We start from the raw sequence: 23,081 nt of genomic DNA, 5'->3' as shown, positions 1-23,081 counted from the left end.
AACCCTTAATATGGCCTTATTTAATATTAGAGCTTTAACTAGTAAAACGTTTTACGTAAATGACTTTTATCACAGAGAGGAAAATAGACTCTTTGTGAAACATGGTTAAATGGAAATGATGCTAATGTCCTTTTAGAAGCTGATCATCCAGGTTATAATTTTTTTTATTCTGTTCACCAAGGGAAGAAGGGCAGCACCCTCACAAATATTTTTTCTAGCCATTTAAATTGAAATGTTATCAATTTTGGTGTCTTTTGTATCTCATTATTGTTTGGCAGCTAATTACGGAAAAAGAAACAATGAATGGGTCAGAGTCTTCAAGAATGAGTCAATTAAAATTAATTTCAAAAGAAGTTAATTAGCAGCAAAAGCAGGTCACTAATTAAGAAAAGAGTTAGAATGAAAACCTGCAGCCACTGCGGCCCTCCAGGGCCAGAGTTGGGGACCCCTGCTCTAAACCATTTGATCCACTGCCTTACTAGTATAACAGAATGGATTAATATGAATTTCCATACACTAAACAAGGAAAAAACAGAATTGTTAATTATTAGCAGCAATAAATAAAGTGAGAATCTTAGAAACAAAATTAATAATCTGGCCCTGGGAATTGAACCAGATGTCAAGAATTTAGGTGTTATTATTGACTCTGACCTTAATTTCAGATTGTATATTTATAATATTACCAAGACTGCTTTCTTCCATCTAAGGAACAATGCAAGGGTGCAATCTCTTATAACATTTAAAGATGCTGAAAAATTAATGCATACATTGGTTCTGATCGCTCTCTCTCTTTCAGGCCACACCTCTTCTGAGCATGTAGCCCTTCGCAAACACCCGAGTAAGTTCAACTGGAGTAAAGCCAACAGCCAACGAGGAGTGAGAAATCAAAGTCGATTGCCCAGCAGGTGGTGGAAACTTAAAGCCGACGGTCTCTTAGTGATTCAGCTGAATGCGGAAAGTGCAGAAAGCTTACTGCAGAAACAGAGAAGATGATCCATGTTCACTGGTCCATGTTCACTGTGGGACACACGATGATACCAAACTGCAGAGTGATGACTTCTCTCCATTTAAATGTGCAGAATGACTGATTGCATGACTGTTACTGGTAGGACACAACCCTCTGGAAGTACTTTCGGGTCAAACAGAAATACCTGAAAGCAGGGATTACTGGTGGCCCCCCCATGGACTTCAACAGGGCTTCCTCTTGGGACTACAGGTCCCAGCATGCTTTGTCGTGCCCTCTAGCATACTGAGGAAGCAAATAGTCTGAGCAGGTTAACTCCCCTCTTTATACCATTATGTTGGTTATGTTGGCCTCCCAGCCATGAAAGGAAACTGAACCTGTCCCACCGGGGACTCCAGCATAACCAGGTGTCTATCTGGGAACATCCTTTTTTTCCTCTTACTTTTTCCTTACCCTGACATCCTGGCCAGGCAGTGGACTTGAACCTATGAGCAGGGATGCCAGCCCATGCATGGTGTCTATTACAACTAATACTGAAAAAGTACTGAAAAAAAACAATTTTTAGACTAATTTTTCTGCCGGAAGTAAATTGTTGCTTTCAAGCACCTTGTGCTTAGTTGTGTATTTTTATTACTTCATGGGGAAACCTGCTTAGGCCCCCCATCACACCACCCACTCTTCAATGCAATTTATGTATTTTATCAGGGCTGAATCACCAAAGTGGAGTCCCACCAAGTCCTACGTTTATATATTTATATTAACATTTGGGAAACTCTGAGGTGAATGAGAGGAGCACAGTCCTTCTTAGGAATCTGCCTCAGTTGACATTCCAGACAGGAAGCACAAAAATGACAAACCTCTTCATTTATGCCCAGCCAATAAAATCAGAATTTAATCTGCTCCAAGGTCTTCTTGGTTTCCAGATGGGCATCTATGAGGTGGGCGTAAAATAGTTCTTAAACCTTCCACGATATATCCTATGTGATACATTAGATCATTATCGGGCACAAAATGGGGGGCGACTGCATTCTTGGCAAAATTAAGGGAATCATTATTCCACTGTTTTTCTTTGAACAAGGCAGATTCTACCTAAATTGAAAGTGTAAAGTAGCAACGGATCCAGAGTGACCTCAATGGGCGGAGCGACGTACAGAGATGCCTTGCCATCAGTCTCTGTGGACACGTCAGGCCAAGATGGCGTGAGTCACTCACGTCATACTGAGTCACCACGTGATAATGCACCACTTCTTGCTGTTGATGCGGCGTGGAAACAAATTGAGATGGTGATTCTCCATCTATAATCAGGCCCAGAGTTTTACTTGGGATGGTTCTTGTCAATCCGCTTTTTATGCTTTCCTTATTATTGTCGGATAGTGTGGGTTATGCATGATATCTACCCTGAGTTTCTGGGTTATCCCGTGGTTGGTGATGACACAGAGGGTGGACCTGTACCATTGAGTTTCTCCATGAATACAGGTCAGACTAGTCACTCCTGGTACCCATTGCTGTGGGAGCCTATAACAGTGAGCAACAATGGAAATGTTACTGCCAGAATTAATAACCTTGGTCAATGGAAGAGACAGAGACTTAGCCATCACACAGTACCTTTCTCCTCACCCCCAACTGCACTTCATCAGCTTACTAAAATGTGGACATTTAGCAGTGGGGAGGGACGCTGCTCCTCTCCTATGGTACAATTGTCCAACCCATGGTGCTGTGGCAGTCGGGCTTAGGTATGGTGATATGCCACATCAGGGTTGGCTGGCGATCAGAAGGCCATTCAGATTCCTCAAGTTGTCAAGCTGCACAGTGGCACTCAAGTGTTCCATCTCCATAGATGTTATCTCAAGCCTATGGATCGGCTGGGAGAGGAAACTGGTGAGTGCATTCATTAAGTATGTATTGTGGTGGACGGCTGGGGCTCTTACCCAGCCGGAACACCTGGAGTATGGAAGGACCGGGAAAGAGACAGTACCTTCCTCGGGACAAGAGAGGGCTGTCCCTCTGGACGGGGCCACAGGATTAGAGATTGGAAGCTCAACCCTGATGGGGCCCGTGACCACCACCAGGGGGTGCCTGGACTGTTGTGAAGCCCTGGACGGCAGCACTTCCACCACACTCGGAAGTGCTGCCAGAAGAAGATCTGGGGACACCGGGAGTGCTTCTGGGTTTCCATGCAGCACTTCCGCCACACCAGGAAGTGCTGACGGATGATCATCAAGGAGCACCTGGAGCAGTCCTGGGGGGGGCGCTATAATAGAGACCACCTCACACCATTCTGGGAGCCGAAGTCAAAAGGTGCAGGACAGAGCTTGTGGAAGAGGAATGGAGGCAGCAAAGGACAGAGAAAAAAAGAAGAAGAAAGAAAAAGAAAGAGAGAGAAAAGGAAAGGACTGGGTATTGGTGATGATTTGTGCACCGTGTACTGTGCAAAGGAAAATAAATATTGTGTGCTTTTTGGACTTGTGTTTTTCGGTGTCTGTCTGTGTCCCGGCTAATCTCCACAGTATACAGTAAGTATAGAAAAGAATCCCCCCCTTTGAAATATTCCCATTTTTTTGCTTTACAGCCTTAAATGAAAACACACAAAAAATATTTTTTCCAGCTTTACTTACTCAATGCCACCTCTAACATCCAAGTGAAAGATATAACAGCTATGGTTCAGAAGAATTATAACAAATCAAAACCAAAAAATACTGAGAAGAATAAAGGACCCCCGCCCCCCCTTCCTAAACTCAATGAGGTGTAAGTGCCCACCATTCCCATTGCAGACCCAGGTTACTGGCGTCCTTCGCCCTGTGATCAGTTGTAATGAGTGTGATCAGTGAAGCTGTTCCTGGTCCATCCATTCCCTTGCTTGGTGGTGCAACTGACAGCAAAAAACTGACTATGGGTGACAGGCCACTTTTAAAAGATCTCAGGGACAGAGTTGTGGACAGACATAAGGCAGGAGATAGAGAGAAAAATCTCAAAGGCTTTGTCAATCCAAGGAGCTCAGTAAAGTCCATCATAAAGAAGTGTTTGGTACTACTAGGACCCTCCCTGGATCCTCCAAGCTGGATGGAAAAGCAAAGAGGACACTGGTAAGAGAGGCCACCAAGAGGCCAATGGCCACTTTGAAGGAGTTACAGGATTTAATGGCACAGAGTGGTCATTAATGGTGTGCATGTGACAACAATTTGACAAGCACTCCACAATGGCTGCTTGTTCGGGAGGGTCGCAAGTAAAAAGCCACTTCTCAAGAAAGGCCACATGAAGGCTCGTTTCAGCTTTGCCAGAATGCACATTGAAGATTCTGATGCCAAGTAGAAAAAGGTCTTATGGTCAGATGAGACAAAAATCAAACTATTTGGCCTCAATACCAAACGGTCCACCAATGCAGCTCACCATCCACAACACACCATACCTACAGTAAAGCATGGAGGGTGCAGCATCCTCTTGTGGGGGGTCTGGGGCTCTCGTTAGGGTAGAAGGAAAAATGGATGGGGCAAAATACTGTCAAATTCTTGAGAATAACCTGCTACCCTCTCCCAGAAAGGTGAAGATGAGCAGAATGTTCACCTTTCAACACGACAACGACCAGAAACACACAGCAAAATGGACCACACAGTGGCTGAAGGAGAAAACAATGAATGTCCTGGTGTGGCCATTTAGAGCCCAGACCTGAATCATACTGAAAATCTGTGGAAAGATCTGAAGATAGCAGAGCACCAACACTCACCATCCAATCTGACCGAACCTGAACAGTTAAACTGTAAAGAAAAGACAATCTAGATATGCAAAGCTGATAGAGGAGAATCCCAACAGACTCAAAGTTGTCATTAAAGAAAAAGGTGGGTCAACAAAATAGTCACATGGGGAAGGGGGGTGATCCTTTATTAATCTCAGTAGGTCTTGTTTTATTTTTTATAAGTTTTCTGAACTGTAGCTGTGATATTTTTCACTTGGATGTTGGAGGTGGCATTGAGTAAGTAAAGCTGGGAAGAAATATTAGTTAGTGTGTGTTTTCATTTAAGACAGTAAAGCAAAAAAATGAGAATATTTCAAAGGGGGGGATTCTTTTCAATACCCACTATATATATTATTGAACTTTTATTGAAGCTAAAGAGCATTTGACCTGTTGTGGGCTGAAACCAGCCATCAGTCAAGCTGTCTGGGAGTTACCATAATCTGGACATGCTAGTAGGTAGTCTGGTTTGATTTACGCCTCTGTTTTGGCCTCACATCGTATTGCCATTTATTTGTATGTGAATTATAACAACTCTATAGCGATGACTAACCAATCAAAAAACAGCACTCGCAAGAACCCACCCTTTTAACTGTGAGGGATAAAAATTGACAGTTTTCATGTTAAAACATATTTCATGTTCCATGCAGTGTGGTGTCACTTTACAAAATAAATTAACCTTAATAATAGGACAAGTGTCTGTGTGCATGTGTCTGTGTATCTGTATGTTCATCCGTTTGCTGTTTCTCTGTTTTATACCATTTGGTATGGGGTTCATAAAAAGCAGAGTTAATGTTTGTGATGTACCATCTGTTGGAATAAAAAATACAATGTATTTTATCACTACAGTGATCCCCCGCTATATCGCGGTTCAGCTATCGCGCCTCTGCTACATCGCGGATTTATTAATACAATTATTATTACTATTGGGCTCCGCCCCCTGCTTGCTTTGCTTGCCCACCCCCGGGTTTGGTTTACCGGATAAACAATTTAAAGAGATTGTTATTTTCATGGGAATTGTTACATATGCATTATTTTCATTTATACTTTAAAACGTTTGTAAAAACAAAATTTGTCCTTTATTTTCTGCTCTGGGCGTAGTTAAATCTCTTTCTTGCAGCACTTATAACGCTGCTCGCGTTGTGAAGGGGGGTTCTGAACGTATGCTAAAGAGATGTGATCGGTTCGGCTGGTGTCTTGCTGCTGCTGCTAGCCAGCTGTGTGTTATGCTTTGTGTCAATCACTTAAAAGCCTGTACAGCAGCTGTCCTTTCGCCACTTTGCGTCTCTGCCACTCGCTTTGTGAAGGGGGGCAGCTGAACGCACGCTAAGCAGAAGTGGATGGATCAGCTACTGGCTTTGTGCTGCTTCTGCCAAGATGCCTGTTCTGCTTGTCACTCTGAGCGTTCTGAAGGAGGAGGAGGAGGAGGGGTGTAAGGGCTGAACGCACACTAAGGAGAAGTGCTCAAATCATCTGCTGGCTTTCTACAGTTAATGATGGCAAGCTGCGTGTTCTGCTTGTCATTGTTTTAAGAGCTGGGAGCACCTGAAGTTTGTAATATCTAGTCTTGCGTGTCGTCAAAGAGTCTGTCCGAGACGATCTGGTCTCGATCGCTTCGCTCAAACCCCCCGCCAACCCGGAGGCGCGCTACACTCCTGACACTTCGTGTTGTGAAGGGGGGAGCTGAATGCATGCTAAGGAGAGGTGGACCTTATGCTGGCTTTGTGCTGCTTCTGCCAAGATGCTTGTTCTGCTTGTCGCTCTGCAAGTCAATCATTTAAAAGCCCGTACAGCAGCTGTTTTCCTGTCTCACTGCCTTGTCTTGCGTGAAGTTAAAATGTTTTATAATAGAGAGATGTTACTCAAATCCTTAGCCCAACATCCACATATCATTTGTGTTTACAAAGTGTGTTTAAATAAGTTTACATGTGTTTAAAGCGTGTGGGAGGGGTATTTTAAGGTTTAAACTATAAAAAAAATTTGGTCTTTCTATATCACAGATTTTTACCTATCGCTGATGGGTCTGGAATGTAACTACCGTGATAGGCGGGAGATCACTGTACATGCATTATGAAATACATTCCAATAGGTGGTGTAATGCAAATGTTGATAGATAGATAGATAGATAGATAGATAGATAGATAGATAGATAGATAGATAGATAGATAGATAGATAGATAGATAGATAGTGTGAAAGCTGGCCCAGACACACACAGACGGACAACATACTGTTCACCCACACACCGTTTATTGTACAATATTTACAATTTGTGCTCATGTGCAACCCCAGTGCCTCTTGCATCGATTCCCCCAAAGTCCAGGGCTCACAGTCCTTGTGCCTTTCCTCTGGCCGCCTCCTGTCCTCTCTCCAGCTCTGCCAACTACCTCCTGACATCCACCAATGACTGGAGGGAGGCGGCCCCTCTTATAGGAACCCGGATGGGCTCCAGCTGCTTCCCGGCAATTAAACTTGGCCACACCCCTGTGTGGCAGAAGTGCCGGCTGCGCACCCGGAAGCCGTCCGGGTGTCCCCTGTCGTCTTCCCTCCGGCACTTCCTGGTGTGGCGGAAGTGCCAGGCTCCCGGGATGATAAGGCACTGGGGCGCAGCCTGGCGGTGGCCACGGGTCCCTACAGGGCTGGGCTTCCAAGCCCCCTACCCGAGGTCCCCAACATAACCAGGACGGATGCCCCCTCTCGGTCTGGAGGAGGCACACGCCCTCCTCTGGTCCTCCAAGGCGTCCCGGCTGGGCTCCCACCTCGGCCGGGGACCACAACAGATAGATAGATAGATACTTTATGCTGAGATTTAGATTGATTACTTAGATTTTACCCATTTTTGGATGGGAAGCACAGCTAGCAGTTGACACAAGACATAAAAAACAATTTTATGAATCATTTCAATATTTTTGCTCATTTATTTTGTTATTATTTAATTATTGTGTCATTTCACACTACATTTACCTATTTGTGTATTTATTCATTTTTAATTTATTTGATGTTGTCCAGAATATTTCACCAAAGTTCAAGTTGTTAGGACCAATGAACGAATGAATGAATGCTGTTGCAGAATCTTTTGCTTTACCTAAACGCAGCCCCAATAACCTTTTTATATGTTATTTTTAAGGTTTAATAGAAAAAGAAACACATTTAAATCACACATTCCTCCAAGTCTTAGGTCATGATTCTGTTTTGGAACATAGTGGGTTGCTCTGGAATTCCAGTATCTCTGGATCTTGTTCACGAGTGACAGAAGAAGGGAACATGAGATTGTCAGTTGTACTGGAGCATCGTCAGCCATTCTGTAATGGAAGTGGTGGTGAAACGGGAGCCGAGTTTAAAGACAAAACTCTCAATTTACTGGTCAATCTACATCCCTGTCCTCATCTATGGTCACGAGCTGTGGGTAATGACCGAAACAATGACATCACGACTACAAGTTTCAGAAATGAAGCTTCTTTGCAGGGTGGCTGGGCTAACACTCCATGATAGGGGGAGAAGTTCAGTGTTTCAGGAGAGCTTGAGAGTAGAGTCACTGCTTCTCCAGATGGAGAGGAGCCCGTTGAGGCAGTTTGTGCATGTCTTAAAGATGCTTCTCCCCTAGAACTACTTCAGGCACGTCTCACTGGACAAAGACCTGGTAGCAGAACCAGGAAATGTTGGAGAGATTATATTCCTAAGCTGGCGTAGAAACACCTGGGAACGGCTTCCATTCACACTCACTTCAGCCTTGAGGATGACGGCATTACAGGTAGAGTCTTTCTGAAATAGACGCCCAATCCTATTATGTTGTGTTTCATACCTCTTTCTGTTTTTGAGCTATCCTTTACCAATTTTTTTTTTTCCTTTGGTAATCCAGAGACATGCAAATGTGGACAAATTCGTTGGCACCCCTCCACAAAAAAAAAAAAAAGAAGAACCCACAATTATCTCTGAAATATCTTAAAACTGAGAAAAGTAATTAGCACCCATCATTGCTCATTCTGTATTTAACCAAAATCAGACTTTAGCATTTTGATCCAATAGAATATCTCAAATAATAACACAAACGAAATGTCATGGACAAAAAAGATGGGACCCTTAACCTAATATTTTGTTTCAGAGCCTTCAGAGCTTGTTATCCCTGCACACAAGTGATTCATGGAGATCTCCATGAGACGTCTGTGCCTGTCCACAGGTCGTTTGGCCCACTCATCCTGAGCAAATTGCTCCAGCTAGGTCAGGATTGAAGGTTGTCTTCTCCAGACTGCATGTTTCAGTTCTTTCCATAGATGTTTGATGGGATTCAAATAGGGGATCCTAGAAGGCCACTTCTGAATAGTCCAATGTTCTATTCTTAGCCATTCTCAGGAGCTTTTAGCTTTGTGTTTTGGCTCCTTATCCTGTTGGAGGACCCATGGCCTGCTAGTGAGACTGAGCTTTCTGGCACTGGGCAGTACGTTTTAAGTCCATAAAATGTCTTGATGTTCTTGAGGTTTCATTGTTCCCTGCACAGACTCAAGGCACCTCATGACAGAGACAGATAGTATGGCAAGTAGCCCCAAAACATCACCGAGCCTCTTCCATGTTTCACAGTAGGTTTGATGTTCTGTTCTTTGAAAAATGTATTTTTTTATCTGTGGACATGGAAGTGATGTGATTTGCCAAAAAACTCCAGTTTTGTCTCATCTGTCCAAAGGACATTCTCCCAGAAGTCCTGTGGCTTGTCAATAAGCATTTCAGCAAATTCCAGTCTGGCTTTTTTATATTTTTCGTTCAATAGTGGAGTCCACCTGGGTCTTCTTCTGCTGGGCCCGATGTCACTCCAAAAGTGACGAATGGTGCGACCAGGCACTGATGGACTTGACCTGGGAGTTCAGCTTATATGTTGTCCTTGTTTTTTTTGTCTACCATTCTCAATATCCTTCAGCTCATTCTCCCTATAAACCCACGTGATGAGACAAACATTTTATGTATAACAACTTTCACTTGTTTTGACAAATATTTTTTAATTCTAATACATTAATTGTGTATTCCTGTATCACATAATTCATTTATTATGTAAACAATAAAAGATTATACATTCCAATGAAGTGCAGCTAGATGATATTTATCATTATCATAATATTGTGAATAATTATTTTTACAATTTTTAACTGATTTAAGTATTAAGTCCGGTCAACTGTCACTTCCTCTCTAAGTTTATGTACAGTTGTTTATTTCCAGAGTTGTTCTCTTCCCAGTGAAAAGTTTCTTTATTGCATTTTTCATTTCCTTGTTCCTAAAGCTGTAGATGATAGGATTGATCATTGGCGGGAGGATAGTAGCGACTACAAGCAGAGTGTTGTAGGTTTCGGTTGACAGCTCTAATCCAAATCCAGGAAGAATGAAAGCGATAATCAGGGGCACATAAAAAAGCAACACCACAAGCAGGTGTGTGACGAGGACATCGAAGACTTTCTTCTTGCTTTCAGCTGAGGAAATCTTAAGTGCCGCATGGGCAATCTTGCCATAAGAAATGAGGATTATTGTCAAAGTACCACAACCATTTATACTTGCGATTGTTGAAAGAAAACTTAAGTATTTAGGATTGTCATTGCAAGAAATGTGAACCATGTTGGCATAATCACAGAAACAGAAAGGTAGGACATTAGTACGACAAAAAGAAAGTTCACTGACGAATATCAAATATACAGTCATTGTCATGCCAGAGATAATGTTGGACACTAACATGCCTATCCACACAGTTCTACCCGTCACAAGCTGAGGGTATCTCAACGGGTAAATGACTGCGACGTAGCGGTCATACGCCATAAGAGTGAAGAGATAGACTTCTACTATCTCAAGATGAAAGACCAGGAACATCTGAACCAAGCAGGCACCATACGGTACCGGAGATGTGTCAAACATAAGAAGAGCCATCATTTTAGGGATGAGGTTAGTGTTGTGTAGCACATCTATAAGAGCAAGGATAGCAATGAAAAAAAACATGGGAGTGTGGAGCTGGTGGTTCAGGATAATTACCAGGAGGACCAAAAGGTTTCCAAAAAGTGTCGCCAGATAAACGATGGCCAAGGCAGCAACTGTAAAGCTTCTAATTTCTGGTCTGATTTCACAGTGCAGCACAAACTCCGACACAAAGACAGTTGCATTGCTCATCTCTGTTGCTTCCTTCTTTAAGCTATAACAATACAAAAAAAATATGAGAAATGCATTTTAGTTGCAGTATCTTGCACGGTAGAGGAGTTGTGATTGAATAATGCAAAAAAGTACATTATTTCTTGCTTCTATGTATATCCATAGAAGTAGAGTGTTGTACTGTGTTACACCTTGCCTGATGAAGGGGCCTTAGCTGACTCGAAAACTTGCATTTGTAATCTATGTAGTTAGCCAATAAAAGATGTCATTTCACCCTACTTTCTATTGCTTCTATGTATTGCATCAGGCATGTCCAAAATCCAGTCCATGGGCCAATCATGGCCTGAAATCGAGTTTTATATGTCCCGCGCCTTTTATCTCAAAATGTGTTATTTTTGGCCCGCATCCATAAACAGAATAAATAAATCATACCAATTCAACATGCAGTTTCTCTTTTTAACTCATCGTGGCGACACTTTATAACAGAGTCTGCCAACTGCCATAAAACCTCAAACAGAAAAAGACTGAATGATGGACCAATCACTGGACGCGTGATGCTGTGGGGCATGGGCAAGATTGAAGTTACAATATGTTTTCACTGAAAATGAAAACAACCGTGTCTGCCTAATTTTCCACAAGAATGTTGTTTTGTGTAAGGAATATAATGTGAAGAGACACTACGAGATAAAACATGCTAGTACATATGACAAACTATGCTAGTACATATGACAAACTATCAGAGATTGACCGTGCTGAAAAAGTGAAGCAACTTGAGGAGAGCTTAGCTGCCCAGAAGTGGTTCTTTACGTGGGTCCATGAGTCAAATGAAAAAAATCACCAAAGCTAGTGTAACGTAAGGTGTTATATTACGCCCAACCCGGCACAGACTGACACGGAGACACATATAAAAACACAAAAAGGCTGTTGTTTTTCTTCACCTGTGGGGCACAACTTCGCCGTGAACCCCACAGACACAACACATTCCCAATAAGCACAAGTACCCGCAACACTTCCTTCTGGAACCACCTCTCCTCCCGACAAGCTTCGTCCTCCTCCTCCCGACTCTGGCCAATGAGTGGTGGTTGCCGGCCCCTTTCATAGCCTGTGCTGGAAGTGCTCCAGGTGCTTGATCACCTGTTTCCAGATGCACTTTTGGGTGGGGCTGAAGACTCCTCCAGCCGGGCTCAGGAATCCATGCAGCACCCCCTGACGGTCACCCCAGATCCCAACCAGGCTGTGGAGGACTTCATCTCCCATGGAGCCCTGTGGGAAGCTGAAACACCCCTGTCAGTCGGTGAGGCTGCCACCAAGCGTAGTGGGGGAGGTATTGAGCAGTCCATGGTTGCTCCCCTGGAAAATCAACAGATGGGCACAATGGGACTCAAACATAAAAAATGCTGGCAGTCACCTCCAGTGTGCCCTCTGGTGGTCGTTCTGAGTGTCAACTGAATGATAACATGCATACAAGACCTTAAGATCACGCCCCCACCCTACCCAGAAGGGGGTGGTTTAGGGCTGATTTTACCCTACAGTGTTTTTAGTCGACCAATGAGAAACGTGTACCAAGTTTCATGAAAATCGTGATGCTGGCTCATACATACATACACACATTGACTTTTATATATATAGATACTGCATTGAGGATTTGTTCTGTTCTGCGTATTGTATTGTATTTACCCCCTTCTTTTTGACATCCAACCTACCTGGAAAGGGGTCTCTTTGTGAACTGCCTTTCCCAAGGTTTCTTCCATTTTTTCCCCTATAAGAGGTTTTTTCCTTGTCTTCTTAGAGAGTCAAGGCTGGGGGGCCTGTTAAAGCCCACTGCGGCACTTCTTGTGTGATTTTGTGCTACTATACAAAAATAAATTGTATTGTATTGTATTTAGTAGCCATTTTTTCTTTATTTTTCTTGGTTGAATTAAACGGGGACAACTCGGATAGCACCCCAACATTTATTCTTCGTTCTTACAGTCCTTTTACTTGACCACACATTTAACAAATATTGGCATTTAGAAATCAAAGTGACACTTGTCACCATCGTGAGAAATTATTAAATGCAGAATGATAGTGCTCTGACAAGACGTGGAAAGAGGCAGGCCACAAGGGCAAAATAATTACAGGTCAGTGAAGCGTAAATAAAACCAAGAAAATCAAGCCAAACCGATGTCTAAACCCAAAATGTTATCAAACTTAAAATCAGAACACAGTGGTAAGTTCATTAACAAGAACTTTGTCTTCATTCTGGATGGGGTGGTGGCTTTGTGGCTGGGAGGTTGCTGGTTCAAATCGTGTTACTGCCAGAAGAGATTCTACTCTGTTGGGCATTTAAACAAATTTTCTCCAGGGTGCTTTACAAAGCCTGACTCTATGTTCTGACACCCAAAGGAGTCATGCGAAAAGATAATTTCTTCTCAGAAATTAACAAAGTATAGAAAAATAAATTCCATAACCTGAAACAAAATTTAAATTAAAAGAGTCGTGGAATGCATTAAGTTAATGGCTTAGAAACCGCTACTGTAATGACGTCAGTCGGGGTTTGTCACCTAGTGACCTACGGTCATGTCTGTACGCAAAGTGACAGTGTCAGGGTAAATTAAAAGTTTTTTATTCTATCAAATTATATAATGGAAATAATTACATTTTTAAATCTGTATATTCAAAAATGTGAGAAATCGTTTTCAAAACCATAATTTCATAATTTACTTACCCCATGTGGTTTGCAGTGATTGCTGGGAAAATTTGTAATCTGAAGTTTTCTTGGGGAACAGAGATAAGAAACCGACCGACTCAATGGTAGTCAAAGGTGATTAGTGCTGGATTGCAGAAAACAAACATCCATGAAAAAAATCTGAGGTTACTCAGGTATACAGTACATGTCAAGTAATCCAGTCGAATTCTCACAACAGGCAAAATGCATGCATTTTTACTAAAATATTACTTTATGAATACTTCTGGAAAATCAGACCAGTGTGTGCAGAGGCAACACATTCACAATGGATCAAACTTTTGAATTGAAGACCCATCCCTCCTCCTCATTCAATGGTCAACAGTCCTGACTTCAATTCATTTTGAGTAACGTAAGATTTTTTCACAGATGTTTTGAACAAAACCATATGCCATTGTGAACAATGCACCAGGTCTTCTCTTTGACACACTGACACTGAGGACGTTCAGCCAATGAATAGTTCAGCAGAAGTTTGTGAAGAAATACGATTGGGGGTCCTTTATAACAACAGCAATACGTCAGTTTAGCACCTCACTGGGACTGCCAAGTCAGAAGTTCTCTTTCTTTTTAGTCATTCTGGTGTGTGTTCAGACCATAGAGAGTGTGTATATATTTATGTATGAATTTATTTAAAGAGCTGTTGTAAAAAGCCAGTTTTCATCCTGGGAACAAATAAAGTTCTATCTATCTTACTATTCATCTATCTATTATGTAGTGCCTTTCACATCCATCTATCTATTATATAGTGAATTTCACATCTATCTATCTATCTATCTATCTATCTATCTATCTATCTATCTATCTATCTATCTATCTATCTATCTATCTATCTATCAGAAAAACTTAGTTTTATAGCCACTTGAAACTGGGAAACTTTGATATACTTTCAGGTATCTGTCCCTGAGACATATTGTCACTGTAGTAAATTATAGTGTCAGAGAAATAGTGGATCAATGTAAACTGCAAAAAAATGGGATGGTGGGGCTGGTTTAATTTAATCTTCTTCTATAATATGGTACTGTGGCTGTCCGTTTGTCTGTCCAGGATTTTAAATCACCTGTAGCTCATAAACCGTTTGACCGATTGACCTGAAGTTTCATACACATATACTACGTAACATCTACTATCTGATTTTGGGGTGATGATTGACCTCAAAGGTTATTCTTATTGTTAATATTATACAGTTCACACATACATTTGGTTTGCGTCTGTAACAGACCGTGTACATTTATAGTACTGTACTTGTAAAAGTTACCGTTTTTTTTTTCAATTTTATTCTCTCACAATATAATACATACTACCACCCAGGGATCTGACGCTGTTAGTTTTTATTTGAAACTGGGAATAACTGTAGATGTGAGTGGTGTTTTGAGGCAATGGAACTGGACATTCTCTGATCTGGAGGGATAAAAGCTGACGCACAAACGCTGGTGAATCTGCCTTCATTGTATCTCACCGTCACTTTATTTTTTTTATTCAGTTTTATTGAGTGTTCCTGCTCACGCAGAATTAGTATGCACTTTATGGTTTATGATGTCAAAAAAAAAAAAAACAAACAGAGACATAGGTATATATGATATTTGGAATTATTCATTTTATGACAATTTATGAGGTCAGTTCATCGCTATATGTAATCATCAAATTCAAATGTTAACAGTTCACACACATGCAAAGACAGTCCTTCCTACATTTACGATGTGTGTACCTGTTGCAATACGCACACTTCTCTCTATGCTGTGGTTTTTATTACACACCTGAAAGAAAGAGACAATATATGTGACAATTTGAAGAAATCATTGTATGACCTGAATAGTACCAATCAGAAAACATCATTACATTAATGCAATATTATTTGAAAACGAACAGCGTCAGATCGGGTGTGAATTTATGCTGACGCTGTTATTTGGAGTCAGATCAGGTTCGGGGTGGTGTTAGAGTGTGATCGTCATTGAGAGAATAAAACTGAAAAAAGCTAACTTTTACAAGTATCATAAATTGTGTGTCCCATATATTTGTCTCTTTCTTTTTTTTCTCCGTGCTGCATTGACATTGTGCACCAGAAGGCGTGGGCTTATTCGGTGCAGCAGGATCAACGCACACATACTGTGCAAGGCATGCTCGAGGCCACTGAGAAAGGAAGAGTGTTCATGGCTCATATTGCACAGGAACTTCGTATTTGCATCTTACTAGAAAAGGTGATGGAAAAAGAAAAGGAGGATGCAACATCGACATCATAAACCGTAAGGTGCATACTAATTCAGCGTGAGCAGGAACACTCGATAAAAGTGAGTAATAAAAAATCATACGAAGAAGGCAGATTCACCAGAGTTTGTGTGTCAGCTTTTATCCCTCCAGATCAGAGAATGTCCAGTTCCGTTGCCTCAAAACGCCATTCACATCTACAGTTATTCCCAGTTTCAAATAAAAACTAACAGTGTCAGATCCCTAGTATGTATTGTGATCGTGACTGAGAGAATAAAAGTGAAAAAAAAAAGGTAACTTTTACAAGTACAGTCCTATAAATGTACATGGTCTGTTACAGACGGAAACCAAATGTATGTGTGTACTGTATAATATTAACAATAACAGCAGCTCACTACTGAAAACAATAAATATAGGAGACAGTGGGTATCGAACCGGTGGCCTCTTGATTACAAGTCAGCAAATCTTAACACTATGCCACAGAAGCTGTTGCATCATCCTTGAACCTTTTGTGAATGTGTTTATTTGATCTTTGTCTTCAGGCTTCACACATTCTATAGTTTATGCCTAAATTTTGTAACATTTATTACTAAAATATGAAAAAGTTTCTGTTTTAACAATGTGTTTACACAGATTACTGCAGAAACAGAACACACATGAAATGCATGTGTTCCAAATAACGATCTATTATTTCCACTGTAAAACTCCAGCACTTCACTCCCAGATAATCAAACAAGGCACGAGCTGGGAGAAGTTTATGAACGTTCTAAGTCAGTGGGGGGATGGAATGGCCGGCTGCTTGCTGCTTGGGCTCATTGACATATTTAGAAGACAAAAGACGCTGACGGAGAGGTGCAAACACATTTAAGGTGGGCCGGATTTACGAGTGTTCTCGTAGGCTCTGGTAATTCTAGTGTTAAGTGCCAGCTTACGTGAAAAATTAAAGAAAACATACTAAATAATTGCAACACAAAACACTGACTTAATCAGTTTTAACGCAAAATGATGCCAATGAAAGAAGAGTAGTCCTGAAGTCCTGCAATAGTCACCATTGACTCACATTCTATCAGGAACAGAAATGAGAATGTGTGGATGTATGGAGATATAAAAAAGGACAGAACAAAAAATAAGACAATCAGAGGTATAACAAACATGGGAGAGATATCAAAGAAAGTACAGATTGGAGTGGTGTGTACATGTGATGAGGAGAGAGGATGAATATGTAATGCTAGCAATCCCAGAGTCTTATTCTCGATGATTGATCATCTGCTAAACCAGGTAACTCAAAGGAATGCCTCCTAAGTACTTCCAGTAAAACCTGTGAGGCTATTGCTGTATTTTTCAATCAAAAAATTAATGATATTAGAAATAACATAGTATATCTCCTCAACATTAAGGATCCTCCTAAACCCCGGTACTCCATTATAAACAAATTAAACTCTTTCTCTAGGATATATTTACCTGATTTACATAAAATAATTTCTCAATTGAAACCTGTGGAAGACGAATGTTCTCTTCGTTCCCTTGTACTAATTCATGTCTGAGAAGTAAGCTTTACGAAACCAAGTAACAGCATGCTTTGTTTTAGCAAACAGAAAAATGTTTGTGCAAAGGACTCAAGGTCTGAGCATTCCACACATGAGTCTGCCTTATCAAGTTTTCCCTTAGCTTACATCTGAACGCCATAACAAAAGGGGCCAAGAAATCAAGTTTTACAAGGGACGTTAAAGGGGCTCAAGGTTTGTGTATAATAAATGTGTTGACTGTTACATTTTATAATGATATTAAATTACGCATTCTAGGGGTATAAAACTGGACCCCACCTAACAGACGGGGTTCAGAAGAGCCCTGACGCTGTCATGTATATTTGATTGTCTGCTTTTCTGAAACTCTTTTCACCGTGACTCTAAAAATAAAGCTGCTTTATAACCACACCTGCTGTTTGGTCTGAAACCTTCGTCCACAAACCCTCCACCTGTGTCCTTGACCCAATACCAACAATTTTTTTCAAAGAAGTATTGGGCGTGCTAATTCATAATATTCTTGACATAGTAAATTCGTCATTATATACGGGAGTCTTCCCAGACTGTCTTAAGACTGCTGTAGTTAAACCCCTACTTAAAAAAAATAATCTTGACCCCTCTGCTTTTGAAAATTTTAGACCCATCTCTAACCTGCCTTTCTTAAGTAAAGTTCTGGAGAAGGCAGTCATTATGCAGTTAAATAAACATGCTATTCTTGATAAGTTCCAGTCAGGATTTACAACAAATCACAGCACAGAAACTGCACTCGTTAAAGTAGTAAATGATTTGCGGGTAAATGCAGACAGAGGCCATTTATCTGTTCTCATCCTCTTAGATCTGAGTGCTGCATTTGACATCATTGATCACAATATTCTTAGAAATCGCCTAGTCAATGGGTTGGCCTCTCAGGCAGTGTCTTAAATTGGTTTGAATCCTACCTGACAGGGAGAAAATTCTTTGTTAGTTGTGGTAATTACAACTCAAAGTCACATGATATCCAATATGGTGTTCCACAAGGCTCTATCCTGGGTCCGCTGCTCTTCTCAATCTATATGCATCCGTTAGGTCAGATTATCTCGGGGCATAAGGTGAGTTACCACAGCTATGCTGATGACACACAGCTGTATTTATCAATAGCACCTGATGACCCCGATTCTCTTGATTCACTAACACAATGTCTGACTTGTATCTCAGAATGGATGAATAGTAACTTTCCCAAGCTAAATAAAGACAAAACTGAAATCTTAGTGATTGGCAATAATGGATACAATGAGGCTATTAGAAATAAACTGGATACATTAGGATTAAAAGTCAAGACGGAGGTAAAAAGCTTAGGGGTAATTGTTGACTGTAATCTGAATTTTAAATTACATATTAATCAGATCACTAGGACAGCATTTTTTCACTTAAGAGACATAGTTAAAGTTAGACCTCTTATATCACTGGAAGATGCTGAGAAATTAATTCACGCTTTTGTTTTCAGTCGACTAGATTACTGTAACGCACTCCTCTAAGGACTACCCAAAAAAGAAATAAATCGTTTGCAACGAGTGCAGAATGCAGCTGCTAGAATCCTAACTAGGAAAAGAAAGTCCGAGCACATTTCTCCAGTTTTGATGTCACTACACTGGTTACCTGTGTCATTCAGGATTGACTTCAAAATTCTGCTTATGGTTTATAAAGCCTTAAATAATCTCGCTCCATCTTATATATCGGAATGTCTGACACCCTATATTCCAAATCGTAACCTAAGATCCTCAAATGAGTGTCTCCTTAGAATTCCAAGAACAAAACTTAAAAGAAGTGGTGAGGCGGCCTTCTGCTGTTATGCACCTAAAATCTGGAATAGCCTGCCAATAGGAATTCGCCAGGCTAATACAGTAGAGCACTTTAAAACACTGCTGAAAACACATTACTTTAACATGGCTTTCTCATAACATCAGTGTAATTTAATCCTGATATTATGAGTTGAATATACAGAGTAACTATCCATGGTGGCTCTAAAATCTGTACTAACCCCTACTCTCTCTTCTGTTTCTTTTTCCGGTGTCCATCTACTCAAAGCACCATGATGTTCTAACAGTGATGGATTAAAAGCCAGAAGTCTGCATGACCATAATCATCAAGATTGTCCGTGAGAACCCTAAATACAAAGAGGACTATTTCATTTATGTTAGGTAGAATGCCCAAAGGGGACTGGGCGGTCTTGTGGCCTGGAACCCCTGCAGATTTTATTTTTTTCTCCAGCCGTCTGGAGTTTTTTTTTTTTTTTGTTTTTTCTGTCCTCCCTGGCCATCGGACGTTACTCTTTTTCTATGTTAACTAATGTTGTCTTATTTTAATTTCTTATTTTGTCTTTTATTTTTCTTCATTATGTAAAGCACTTTGAGCTAATTTTTTGTATGAAAATGTGTTATATAAATAAATGTTGTTGTTGTTGTTGTATGTAAACAAAAAAGAGATGGGAATGGAAGTACAGGGGAAGAGAAAGTGAGAGAGCCCAAAGCAGAAACAGAAGGATCAAGTAAAAGAAGATGTAAAGGAAAAGGGTCTGACGGAGGAGGAGGTGCAGGACCAAGCTGTTTGGAGGTTGATCGAGCACATTCACCCCATATGTGTCAATTTACAACCTGCTCAATGCAGACCAGGGTTACAGTTGGTGGCTGGAGCCATTCAGCTAGCTTATGGTGCAAGGCAGGAAGAAACCCTGGGCAGTGCACCAGTCCATTGCAGGGCTCAACCCCACACAGAGAAGTGGAAAAAGATGAAGAAGAAGAAGAAGACATTATCCTTGTGCTGTTCTAAGAATGCTTATTTTAATTCAGGAGGGCATATCACTCATTCAGGAAAGCCAGATCATCCAAGAGAAAACCCACCCAGAGATAGAGAAAATGTGCCCATTCTTCAAGGGCAACAAATGGGGTGCAGGACTGAAACCCAGAACACTGGATCTGAGAAGCAGCCGCACTAACCATTGTGCTTCTATGCTATCCTAATTGCCATTATAGAGTATTTATTGATATGACTCAATGATATGTGACAACATGTAACTTAAGAACTTAGACATTTTATGAAGCTGCTCCCAATCCTGGCATCATCTCTTAATTTTTCATACCCACTTAATCCAATACAGGGCTGCAGTGGATTGGCATTAATTACGGCAGCATTATAGAACTTAATCCTTATTCACTCTGACCCAGTCCAGATTTAACAAGAAGTGTAATGTGCAAGTACTGTATTTGGAATTCTTGAGGACCCTAGAAGAACTTGCAAAGTCCACACAGACAGGGACTGAGATTTGAACTCACTCTCCTGGAGTTGTAAAGCAGCGCTATAAATCAGTCTTTTCTTTGAGCACACTCCCAGCAAGAATCTTACAAAATACAGAACTGGTGAAGAATGAACAGAGCAAAAATTATAAAAATAAACAATAAACAAGCAGAGTATTTTTCAAAAATAATAAATTATTAGCTCAACCTCAGTTTTTGGAATTCTACGAGTTAGTGTTTAGCTTGTGACGTACCTTCAGAATGAAATCCTTTCAAAACGGCCAGGGCACTCTTCCTTCCAACGCTCGTTTAATTCAGATATCAGCTAACTAGTTCAACATACAAATAAAGCTTTGTTCATTTATTTTCCACAAATGTATTTGATCTCATTTTAAAATACTTAAGTCAGCACTTTAGCTTTGGCACGCTTTTTGAATTCTTCTGTTTAATTTACAAGTATGTTGCATTTATTTAACAATGGTGCTGATGATAAAACTTTTCCTACTTCCTAAAATTACAAACCTCATGTCAGGTTTATTTATCATGGAACGCTTTCTGTCCTTCCCTTTGGAAATCTTTACACAAACAGCAGAGGCATGAAGTCCTCAGGGATTAAAGCTGAAGCTCTCTGCAGAAATGATGGTTTAATAAAAGGCACACAAATCAACCAGTGCTTCACCATGAGGTATAACGGCAGTTGTCAAAGTGGATTAATTAGAAGAAGGCTCCCCAGACTAAACCAGCTCAGACTTATTAAGGTAAATTGGACCACTGTATTCAAGGTGGCTCTCAAGATCAGAATACATTATACATACATATTTTTTTTCAGCTCAAGCATGGAGTCCTAAGGGATCACACTTGCTGTTCTCTGCAGATTTCCACATCTAAAGCTGTTGCCAGCCTATACTTCAAAAAAATGCACGCAAATCCACAAGTGCTTCATGCCAATTAGAACTGGGTAGCCTAATTAAAGCAGCTCAGTGTTATCAGTGTCCACTGGGCTATCAAATCCAAGGCTGTGTACAAGATCAGAATACATCGTGGTTGTTTTTATGCATTTCCTTTTCTTTTTTAATATAAATGTGGAAGAGAGGTGAAAAAGAGAGTGCAGGCAGAGTGGAGAAGAGTATCAGGAGTGATTTGAGACAGACGGGTATCAGCAAGAGTGAACGGGAAGGTCTACAGGATGGTAGTGAGACCAGCTATGTGATATGGGTTGGAGACGGTGGCACAGGAGACAGAGCTGGAGGTGGCCAAGTTAAAGATGTTAAGATTGGCATTGGATGTGACGAGGATGGACAGGATTAGAGATGAGGACATTAGAGGGTCAGCTCAGGTTCAACGATGTGGAGACAAAGTCAAAGAGGTGAGATTGCTTGGTTTGGACATGTGCAGAGGAGAGATGCTGGGTATACTGAGAGAAGGGTGCTAAGGATAGAGCTGACAGGGAATAGGACAAGAGGAAGGACTAAGCAGAGGTTTATGGATGTGGTGTGAGAGGACATGCAGGTGATGGGCATGACAGAGCAAGATGACGAGGACAGGAAGAGATGGAAAAAGATGATCTGCTGTGGTAACCCCTAACAGGAGCAGTTGAAAGAAGAAGAATGACTCCAAACAGACTTCCTGAAAATTACAGTGAATTGGAGGCTGGAATTTAATTGACAGCCACGGGTTTAACATGAGAACTGACACATAGTTTTTTTTGAGTGATATAACTGTTGTACGAATAAGAGCACAAAAAAATCTATGAAACAAGAGGAGACCATTCAGTCCCACAAGCCCACTTCTTTAGCTAATCTGTCCCAATATCTCATCAGATACATCTTAAAGGTTGTCAAGGTTTCTGCATCAACTCCATGTCTCACTAGTTCCTCAAAGATTCAAACGTCTCTGTACATAAAGAAGTTCTTTGTGGCTTCAGCCCTAAATGTACTTCCTCTTAATTTCCACTGATGTCCTCGAATATGTGATTGACCATTAAGTTGAAAGAATTCAGATGGATCTACTTGATCAATCCATCTTAGGACTTTGAAGACCTGGATAGATCTGGGTATCAGCACTGATGTCCCGATTCAATTTCATTTCACAATTTCCCGATTCAATTCAAAAATTATTTTTATCTTAAATGAGATGAATTAGTGTGCACTGATATATTTGAAATGGTGGCTTTTTCAGAAATTATTAGAGAATGTTAAAATATAATGTGACAAATTTCAGGAACACTTTACTTCAAGGGTGTCTACATAGTGACTTCATAACATATGCATGAGCATGAAATGACATTTGAGAAGAAATACTTGATTAGTAATGAAGAGTTAACATTAGTATTTGAAACATATGGAACAAAAAAAACTTTTTTCACAGCACTGCACTCATTCAAAATTCACTATCATTTAACTAAAATATGTATCCCCACATCACACATATCTACTTTATAAAACACCTGTATCATCTTGCGAATAATATTATTATAAAATATTCAAATATTGGTTTTTAAATATTATTCAATAACCTATTTGTTTGTTATGAATCTCCATGTAGACACCCTTCAAC

At 40.6% G+C, this 23,081-nt stretch overlaps 1 protein-coding gene across 1 annotated transcript; it reads right to left on the bottom strand.

Annotated features, from left to right (window-relative positions):
• Positions 1–9,870: 9,870 nt before the first annotated feature.
• On the bottom strand, positions 9,871–13,518 carry LOC120524173 (olfactory receptor 5F1-like). Its single transcript, XM_039746053.1, has 2 exons — positions 13,514–13,518; positions 9,871–10,849 (listed from the first exon to the last, which is right to left on the bottom strand). Exons 1-2 carry the CDS (start codon positions 13,516–13,518, stop codon positions 9,871–9,873), a joined length of 984 nt encoding a protein of 327 aa, XP_039601987.1.
• Between the last annotated feature and the right edge of the window lie 9,563 nt (positions 13,519–23,081).

This window comes from Polypterus senegalus, chromosome 2 (assembly GCF_016835505.1).
Source record: "Polypterus senegalus isolate Bchr_013 chromosome 2, ASM1683550v1, whole genome shotgun sequence".
In the NCBI taxonomy this organism is placed as follows: Eukaryota; Metazoa; Chordata; class Cladistia; order Polypteriformes; family Polypteridae; genus Polypterus; species Polypterus senegalus.
The sequence above is the reverse complement of the archived record's forward strand: the minus strand, read 5'-3'. Positions and strand labels throughout refer to the sequence as shown.